At 46.5% G+C, this 10419-nt stretch overlaps 1 protein-coding gene across 1 annotated transcript in view; it reads left to right on the plus strand.

Moving 5' to 3' along the window:
• The window catches only part of Abhd2 (abhydrolase domain containing 2, acylglycerol lipase), a 112710-nt gene extending 102964 nt beyond the window's left edge, over positions 1-9746 (plus strand). The window contains exons 9-11 of the mRNA XM_045145076.1: positions 197-266; positions 3083-3167; positions 5654-9746. Of these exons, the coding sequence (XP_045001011.1) occupies positions 197-266; positions 3083-3167; positions 5654-5850 (352 nt within the window). The 3' untranslated portion in view covers positions 5851-9746. The remainder of the gene's footprint in view (positions 1-196; positions 267-3082; positions 3168-5653) is intronic.
• Positions 9747-10419: the final 673 nt, after the last annotated feature.

Here is a 10419-nt window from a genome sequence, read left to right on the forward strand (position 1 = left end):
ACTCTGCCACCTACATCTGTTTTAGTAAATAAATAGCATTTGTTTACTAAAATTAGGCATTCAGACCCAACTCTGATACCTGTCCTGTGTACTTTCTACCATTGCAGTGAATTAGTGCAGAAACCAGAGAATAGTCCACTCAATTTTATGACAAATATTATGTGCTTTTTTTTTTTTTTTTTTTGATGTGCTGCAGGAAGTTCCATGGCTATAATTCCCTGAAGGAGTATTATGAGGAAGAAAGCTGCATGAGGTACTTGCACAGGGTGAGTGGCCATCAATGACTCAGTAGGAGCATCACTCCGTCCAGCTTGGCCCACAGTACAACAGGTGTCCCTCCTAAGTTTCCTGGTGGAAGTAGGGCCAGAATGTGGCTGCTGCTGCTGCTATCGTTTTGTTTGTTTTGCATTGGCTTGTTTGTTTTTGAGACAAAGTCTCATGTAGTCCAGGCTGGCCTCCAACTCTGTAGTCAAGAGTGACTGAACTCCTGATCCTCCTGCCTCTACCTCCCAAGTGCTGGGATGACAAATGAGAGCCACCAGGCCTGACCCTCTGAGACCACCCTGCTCCAATTCTTGAGCTGCTTAAACCCATCTGCTCCCTCCCGAGGGTCAAACAGAGGACCTTAAACTTGTTGCAGCATCTCATTGTTTCCTGAGCCCTCTCTGGCAGCATTGGCCTGCGTGGTTTCTACCATGGCTTTTAGTGGAGAGCCATCTGGGTTTCTCACCATCCTGGATTCTTTTTTCTTTCCTTCTTTCTTTCTTTCTTTTCCATTATTAGCATGGTGCCTAGTACTGAACTCCAAATTCCTGCCATGCTCTGGCAAGCATAGAATAAAAGAGAGAGATTTCAAAGTAATGAGGAACATGCCTATTGAAACAGCCAGGCATAGTGACACATAGCTATAATCATAGCACTTGGGAAGCTGAAGCAGGAAGATTACTGTGAGTTTGAGGCCAGTCTGGACTACATAGCAAGTACCTAGCCAGTAAGATCATGTCCAAAACTAAAACTAAAAAGAAAGATAGATTGTTTACATCAGTACAGTTTATAGCAGCTACAGTAAACCTTTATCACTGGGCATGGTGGTGCACATCTTTAATCCCAACACTGGGAGGCAGAAGTAGGAGGGTCGCCATGAGTTCGAGACCACCCTGAGGCTCCATAGTGGATTCCAGGTCAGCCTGGGCTAGAGTGAGACCCTACCTTGAAAAACCAAAAAAAAAAAAAAAAAAAAGTAAACTCTTTATGCATTGAGGTTGTGGCTCACCAAATTCCCATGTATTTTGGGTTTTTTGTTTGTTTGTTTGTTTGTCTTATTTGGTTTTTTTTTTTTATTTTTTTAAATTTTTTTTTTAATTTATTTATTTGAGAGCGACAGACACAGAGAGAAAGACAGATAGAGGAAGAGAGAGAGAATGGGCGCGCCAGGGCTTCCAGCCTCTGCAAACGAACTCCAGACGCGTGTGCCCCCTTGTGCATCTGGCTAACGTGAGACCTGGGGAACCGAGCCTCGAACCGGGGTCCTTAGGCTTCACGAGCAAGCGCTTAACTGCTAAGCCATCTCTCCAGCCCCTTATTTTGTTTTTGAGGTAGGGTTTCACTTTAGTCCAGGCTGACCTGGAACTCACTCTGAAGTCCCAGGCTGGCCTCAAACTCACAAGGATCCTCCTAAGTTTATTAGAATTAAAGGTGTACACCAGCATGCCCAGCCATCCATGTATTTTTTTTTTTAACCTGAAACACCACCAAGCCAGTCTCTCATTTGGCCTTTGCACAGTTGCTCTTTTTATACAAATTTGGAACTCCCCATTTGGCCTCCTGAATGTCTACCTCTGGCCCACCGTTCCCCAGCTAAAGCAGGTAATTAGGAATCGCAGTTACATGGCTGTCTTTGCCCTAAGCCCTGCTGGGTCACCATCATTACCTGGGTTTTCAGCATCTTCATTTAAGCTGTTATAGAAATACTGAGCTGTATAGAGCCAACCTGAGAGATCCAGGTTAGCACCACCTGCTGCCTCAGGACAACAGTTGAGAAACTGCCCGCTAGGGCCATCTCCACTCAAAGCCCAAAGGGGACTGTTCTAAACTGCATATCGAACACAACCCTGCCTTGAGCCCTCCTATCCACCAGCCCACTCCTAGTTGTGTGTTTTGGGGGTTGTCTGTTGTTGTTCTTTGGGTGATGCTAGGGAATGATTTAGGGCCTTGCATACGCTAGGCAAGTGCTCTACAACTGAGCTACATCCCTAATCCTTGGTTTTTTGAGACAAGGCCTACCTGTTTAGCCCAATCTAGCCTCCAGCTTACAGTCCTCCTGAGTGATGGAATTACAGATATATACCACCACACCCTTTCCCACTCATTACATTCTTCAGATTCTTCTAGAAAGTCTCCTTGCTCTCAGGTGCAGTATATGTCACTTTTCTTTCCCACAGTATAAGCTGTATGAATATTTATGTTTTCTTGTTGAAGTCATTTTTCTGAGAGGCATGGCTAAGCAATCAGAAGATAATCAGAAACACTTAGATTGGGAGTACCATTGAGTACTGCCCCGTGTCCATCAGGGCTCAGGTCTCCTCGGACCCTGGGAGCTTCGTTCCTGCTCATACCTTCTTCCGGGCTATGACTAGAATAGCACTTGTCACTCATCCCACACTGCCAGGGACAATGGGGCATCCCTCACCCTGTGCTTCAAAGGCATGCCTGGCAAGGAGCAAGCAGTTTTTTTTTTTTTCTTTTTAATTTTTATTTATTTATTTATGAGAGAGAGAAAATGGGCACACCAGGGCCTCTAGCCACTGCAAACAAATTCCAGATGCATCTGACTTTACATGGGTGCTGGGGAATCAAACCCACATCCTTAGACTTTGAAGGCAAGCGCCTTTAACTGCTGAGCCATCTCTCCAGCCTACAGAGGAGAGTTTGGCACAGGGTCTTACTCTGTAATGCAGCCAGGCCTGCAAATCATTGTGAATCCCAGGCTGGCCTGAAATTTTAGGCAATCCCCCTGCCTCTTGTCTTCCCAGTGCTGGGGTGGAGCAAGCAGTTTTAACTCTGCCTTACCTTTTTGCTGCAGATATATGTGCCTCTCATGCTGGTTAATGCGGCTGATGACCCCCTGGTGCATGAAAGTCTTCTAACCATTCCCAAGTCTCTGTCAGGTGAGTATTACCACAGTCCAGTCATCTTAAGTGCTGGCCAGCTCCTGCGAACCAGCCTCTCATGGCAGCATTCTATTTTGTTGTTGTTTGTTTGTTTTTTGAGGTAGAGTCTCACTCTGGTCCAGGCTGACCTGGAATTCACTAGTGTAGTCTCAGGGTGGCCTCAAACTCATGGTGATCCTCCTACCTCTGCCTCCCGAGTGCTGGGATTAAAAGCGTGCGCCACACCCGGCCTTGGCAGCATTCTTCTTCTGTTGAGGCTGGTAGTCCTGACTGCAGAGAGCCTTGGACAGAACCTTCTAGACTTCCATCCTGATACAGGAGACAGGACCATCTTTGATGTCCGTTGCCAAGAGGGCTTGAAGGAACTTACCTAGTGATCTATAAAACTACTGTCTCGGGTCTGTGGCTCCATAAATAGGAGGGTTTGACTTAAAGAATTATTTAGACTTAAAATTGTCCTGAAAAGCAAAAAAAAAAAACAACAAAAAAAAAAATCCAGTTCCACCCTCTGATGACAGCCTCTCCATCTGCCTTGAGGATAAAAATACAAGCAGCTGAAATGGCAGAGAACATTGCTCATGGAAGCATTCGTGTTTCGAGCTAGCTCAGTCACATTCCGTGCTGGGTAAGGAAGTCAGAGAGAAGCGGGCAGGAGGAAATGCTAGTGAATTGCATACTTCCAGATCCCTAAGGCAGCACACAGTCCTCTGTGATTACATTTCCTCTTGCAAACAGTAACCAGAAGGAAGAGCTGACCCTAACCCCCAGCTACAAGAGTAGGTAGCACAGCATGCAGAGCTCCATCACACAGCTCGGGACGAAGGCTGCTTGCGGGGGAGGCACGTTATGAGATAGAAGCTAGGTCCCATCAACCCCCGTCCTGCCTCAGGCTCCCTGTACGTGCACAGCCCACTCAGCCTCGTGCACAGCCAAGGGAGAAAGCAACAGTGCTTCTCTCCTTTTGGACTCTTAGAACATTCACAGGGCTAATGCAACAGCAACTGGAAAGGAAGAATAAAGGGAGTGAGATAAGAAGAGAGCCCCGTAGAGCCACAAGGGAGCTCATTCAGTTGTTCCCCAGGGAAGACAGATGTTTCCTGTTGAGCCTGGAAGCCCTTTTTTTTTTTTTTTTTTTTTTTTTGAGAGTGACAGACACAGAGAGAAAGACAGACAGAGGGGGAGAGAGAGAATGGGCGAGCCAGGGCTTCCAGCCTCTGCAAACGAACTCCAGACGCGTGCGCCCCCTTGTGCATCTGGCTAATGTGGGACCTGGGGAACCGAGCCTCGAACCGGGGTCTTTAGGCTTCACAGGCAAGTGCTTAACTGCTAAGCCATCTCTCCAGCCCCCTGGAAGCCCCTTTTGTACACATCTTCAGCATCCCGTGCAACTCACCCAAGCATGGATTCATGTAATGAAGTTAGGTCATCAACTCCCAGCATGCCCATTTACCATGTGGCATTTGAGGGCCTGGGCATCCTCTAACATAACTTACAACTTTAAGTTGAGTTTTAGTCTTAAAGATTGATGGCATGAAAAATCACTGAGTGTGTTGACTTGTCCTTGTTCTGTAGTAAATAGTGCTCTAAATGCTGCGAGCCTCTCCTCAGAGCCTACCCACCCACCCTCACGTTATCTAATCAGAGTCAACATTAAAGAATCTGTCTTGATGTACAAAGTAATGCATGCATCTGGAGTTGGTTTACAATGGCTGGATGTCCTGGTGCACCCATTCTCATTCATACTCTCTAAATAAATTTGTTTTTAAAAAAAATTTAAATCCGGGCGTGGTGGCGCACACCTTTAATTCCAGCACTCGGGAGGCAGAGGCAGGAGGATCCCTGTGAGTTCAAGGCCACCCTGAGACTATATAGTGAATTCCAGGTTAGCCTGGGCTAGAGTGAAACTCTACCTCGAAAAACAAAAATAAATAGTTTTTTTTAAAAGAATCTGTCTCTTCCAAATGAGACATCCCAAGCAATCCAGATGCAAGTTGGGAAGTGTGGCCAGTCACGTGGTAAGCTCTGGTATCCCTGGTGGGATTCAGTTCTCCTCCCTTGCACCCCCACCTGCTTCCACTCCAGAGCTTCTTAGTTTGGGGCAACCTGGACCTGTGAGTCTGAGAACCACTCAGAGTTCCAAGGATTTCTGAAGCTGGTGCCCATTCTTTGAACTAGGTTTTACTTACTTATTTTTGTGTACTGGAGATTGAACTCAGGGGCTTTGCAACTGCTAGGCAAGTGTTCTACCATTCAGCCCATTTGGGGGTCCATTCTACAACGAAGGTGAGCAGGCTCCCAAACAGACAAGGTCCCTCTGACTTAGATGCCCACTTAGGTAGGCAAGGCAGAGTGAACATAGGTTGAATGTCCACTTAAGTGTCTTTTATCTGGGAGGAAAGCCCAGGCCACTCAGCCAGCTCACTTTTGCTCTCTTGTCTTAGACAGTAATACAGTGCAGTAATCGGGCTATCTCTCCCCTGCAGAGAAACGGGAGAATGTCATGTTTGTGCTGCCTCTGCATGGGGGCCACCTGGGCTTCTTCGAGGGCTCCGTGCTGTTCCCCGAGCCCCTGACATGGATGGATAAGCTGGTGGTGGAGTATGCCAATGCCATTTGCCAATGGGAACGGAACAAGTCCCAGTGCTCTGACACGGAGCAGGTGGAGGCTGAGCTAGAATGAGGCTCCGGACTCTGGCGTGCTCCAGCAACCCTCCTCTGGAACCCGCGCCCCCTCGCTGGCTCTTTCAGGTCTCCCATCTCCCAAAGTGACCTGGATCTGACCTCACACCATTAGTCCTAGGGGGGCCTCACCATGCAACCTGTCTCAAGTAGGTGGCTCTTCCTGGGAGCTTCAGGCTATTTCCGTGCGTAGTTACGGTTTTCTCCGTTGCATTGTTAGCCATGGTGACAAGCGACAGGATTCTCAACTCTCCTGTCCAGTTTCAACATCTGATTGCTTTCAAGCCGATTACACTAGTTTCCCTATTAAAAATGTGTCTGAACAGCACTTTTGCTTTGCCAATCAAAAGGCCTTTCCCTGAGAACAGTCAAGGATGGATGGATGTGATTGCGTGATGGCTGTTATGTCCCGGTGTAGACCCTGACAAGAGAGCAGCACTGCATATAAATGTTGAAGCTATCAATCAGCGTGACGCTTGCTCCAAAAGCTTGAGGCCTGCTGGGCAAAATGTGGTCTCTGAAATGGCAAAGGAAAGTCCGTTGAGTCACAAGCCAATGTTTCTCCTTTGCCGTCTCCTGAGACTGTTCCCTTGCACCTTGTGCTGCTGAGACTTGCATGGGGCACTTGGGCAAAAAGTCAGCCTCCCGGGTCCCTCCCCTCAGAGCCCGACTCAGTGGATCTGGGAAGGGCCCGGGGATTTTCATTTTTGACAAGTGCCCCAGGGGATTCTCATCAGCAGGCAAACTGGGAAAACACCGTACTGCAGCACCTTGAAATCCTCTTGGTGGCTTGTTCTATTGAAATATGTAGTCCATAATGTCTCTCGGCTTCCAGGAGTCTCCAGAGCAGCAAGCCCTGTCTTGTGGCTGCCCTGTGTATGGTCTCAGTGTGGCGCCCCCAAAAAAGCCCTGGGTGGGAGTGGGCACTTGGGCTGAGCCCCGGCTCTGCTTCTCCCCGGCTATATGACCCTGAATAAGTCCCTCTGGACTTGATCCCCTTCCTCATGAAATGAGGGACTTGGACCAGGTAGATTGCCGAGACCACCACCAGTTCTGAAGTTCAATGACAAACTCAGCGTACTGAGGTTTGCGAGAACACCCCTCCCGGGGAGCCTGGGAGTCCCTTCCCTAGGCCAGCCATGCACTTGCTGTTTGCCTTTTCCTGCCCTTCCCCGTTTCGTATTTCACATGAAAAGGTGATGGTGAGTGTCTTTAAGCACTCACTCATATTTTAGGTTGTTTTTTTTTTTAACACATATCCCTCTTATTCTGGATTTTGCTACCAAACAATTCAAAAATTGGACCTGAGTTTAGAGAAATATATTTCCAGCTGAAGAGGGTGTTAATTTGAAACCAGCTTTTTAATTAAATATCTTTTATGTGTTGTCTGTTGGTTAGATCTTTCCCAAATGTCTTCTCAAGTAGACATATCACTCTAGGGTTCAAGTACCCCTTTTCTCTAATGCAAGAGTACTTGAATTTCTAAGAACCCTGCACTTTGAAAAATCATCAGTTGCTATCTAGAACTAAACTGAGCTATAAATGAATTGCCTGAATATTGTTTGTTTTCTTTTAAGTATTTTCTGTTTCATCTCCTTTGGCTCCAGGACAGACTGGAATATAGCTAGTGGCTTGTGTGGATGTTTAAGGGAGCCACCTGAGCACCTGAAAGTCAGCCCTCAGGGCCACAGGTGGAGGTAGACGAGGCATTGGCCCCGCTGACTGTGACAGTATGTCTGTAAGTTGAAGAAGTTGTTTTCTGACAATCACCAGATCATCCTGTAACATCATAAATCACCAATGGCCATTCCTTCAAAAGACAGAGATTCCTGTGGTCTCTGCTTTGCTTTGTTGTAGTTTCTAAAACTGTAACCAAATTCTGTCATATACCCTCCAAGTTGTCATTTCTCCGCTGCATGTTCTTCTAACACAGATTGGCACTTTATCATCCATGTCTCAGTTTGGAAGACAGCTCCTCTGCCAGTTTCCCCTCTCCTCAACCACAGTTGTGTTCTAGAAGCTTTATAGACATAGTTTGTGCTACTGCCTCCATTCCTCAGGATTTGGGGCCAGTAATGTAACAATTGAGTCAACATCTCTGGAAGTGAGGGGCTTCCTTATTTGCCTGAGGCCACATCTGTCCACATACTGACAAAGCAATGGGCCAGGTACCCCCCACACACACACACACAGAAAAAAACTCAGTCCCCTTGTCACTCACATGGAAGGAGGTGAGGGTCTATCCTTGGATCCAGGTCTGTCCAACAACTCTGGAATGCCCTGCAGGCCTGGGACACAGCCTTTGTTACTATACTACCAGAATTCTACCCCCAGAACTTGGCAGGGGATGCTTCTCCCAGCTGAAATCTCCTTAATGTGTAACTCTGAATAGCACTTGCATTCCATTTTGGTTCACATGAAATCAACTGAAGCTCTTTATTCAAGCACTGAGCTCCCCAGCATGGAAATGAGAACGTGACTGTAGCAGCCGTACAGGAAGATTCTTGTCTAGACTTGAATGGGAGCACAGAGGCACTGAATGTGGAGATGCCAACTGGCTAATGAACGAGGGAGCTGTCTTTATGTGGGTCATCTTTTTTCCTTCCTCTGGGCTTTCTCGCTTTTCTTCCCAAAGTCCTTCATTTCTGATAATGAAGTGAATTGTCTTCTTGCCATTAATGTCTTATTTGGACTAAAACAAGGCTCATTTTTTAGAGTATTTGAATATTCTGTTCTAAAATCAAGTTAAGGATATAAATTGCATAGGTCTAGATAATTCTGTGGTTGGAATTACATTTTTAAAATGCAAGGGAGAAAGTACATTTCTTCACTATATTCCCTTTGTCCCAGACAATTCAAAAATGTTGATTCCAATTAAATTATAATTATATAGCTTGGGGAAAAAAAGTGTCAATCCTCTGAATCTCTGCTACAAGGGAGTTTCATAGCCTTGGGGAAGTTCTTCATCTTTCCTGCAGTTACCTTAAACCAGTGATTCTGTAGCAGAATGAATATAGTTGTTTCTCACTACCGTACTTTTAACCTCTCTGCAGTGTTTTCCACTTACAAGGTACCTGCTGTTTGACTATGATACATATCTGAAATATACCTGAAGAGGTTTCTTGCTTCCCATGGTCTTATGGAACTAGGGTCCAGGAGACCCAGTTTCTCATCCCCAGCAGCTCTCATTCATACTGTATGTATGGGCAAGTCCTAAGATGAAGTAATGGTTCACATCCCCTGTCTTAAGCCATTACATCACCCTAGGTCATCTCGAAGACCACTTCATCTGCTTTCAGACTGTTTGTTTGAACCTAGCATCTAAGGCACTTGCAGGTAGAAACAGCTGGGTCACAGTCCTAAGGTTTTACTTGAGAGGACTTGAAGAGAGGGGTTTGGGGAAATTAACTTTTCCTACTTAGGACCACGGGTATCATCCAGAGCTCTGTGAATGGGCCAGCTTCTCTTCCTTCTCTCCATTGTCATTGTAGTTTCCTTGCTGTTCAGTGACTGGCTGGTGAGGGCCACTGGGGCACAGTGTGACCAGGCAGGGGATGGAGAATTGCCAGGCAGATCCCCCTCCTCCTTGGGCTTTCATTCTAAAGCACAACCTCACTCAGCTGAACTGTCGGGATAGCTGAGCTTATATGGCTGGCATCTGAATGAGGGCTCCCTTTGTAACTGAGTGACTTGAGATGGGTTTCGCCAGCTCTGGGACAACAATGCACGTCTTCTTATTTGTGTTTGCCAGGGAAGCAGGTGTCAGATGTGAGAGGCTTTTCTTTTCCTATGGCCTTGGCCTTGATGCTAAGTTAGAGTGACAGATTTAAAAAAAAAAAAAAAGAAGAAGAAGAAAAAAAGAAAACAGAGTTGAAGGCTCTCATGTGTCTCCTTTAAGCATATAGGAAAATTATCTAGGGATCATTTTACTGCAGCATTCTGTCACAATGTCATCTGGAATTATTTTTCCTTGCCCAAAAAGCTTTAACTTGCGTCCAGAGAATCCACTGGTATGAAGACAATCTTATAGTGTAACAGGAATTCAAACTCTTCCACTATAGAAGTTTAAGGCAAAGTCACAGCCAAACCAGAGAATTTCCTCAAGTGGCCTGGAGGCTCTTTCAACACCTCTCGCCCTCAACAGCATGAGTGGTCGCAAAGGACCCAAACACCTCATCTCGGGTCCGGTCTTCCTGGCCTTACTCTTGTTCAAAGCCACTTTGGATCACTCAGCTACTTCAGAAAGCCATGCAAAGTGGCCTGCTTGTGGCATTTAGAGGTTAAGTATCTGTAGACAAGGGTTTCTTCCACTTGTGCCATCCAAGCAGAGGGAAGTCCTCTTCTAAACTAAGATCGCCTTTTCCAAACTGTAGTTAGAGCTGAGGAAAGAGGACCAGGCCGCTGCTCACAGAGGGGACCGGAATGCCGTCCACAGCAAAGGCTGCCTCTACTAACCTGTCACTGTTGCTACTGGCTCCAGATGCTACAGCCAGTTAGGCATCCACCCACGGAGGCCCCTAACAGCAGACCACAGAGTCCAGTTCACCAGCTCCCCAAACTCCCAAAACAT

Source organism: Jaculus jaculus, chromosome 3 (assembly GCF_020740685.1).
Source record: "Jaculus jaculus isolate mJacJac1 chromosome 3, mJacJac1.mat.Y.cur, whole genome shotgun sequence".
NCBI classification, from domain to species: domain Eukaryota; kingdom Metazoa; phylum Chordata; class Mammalia; order Rodentia; family Dipodidae; genus Jaculus; species Jaculus jaculus.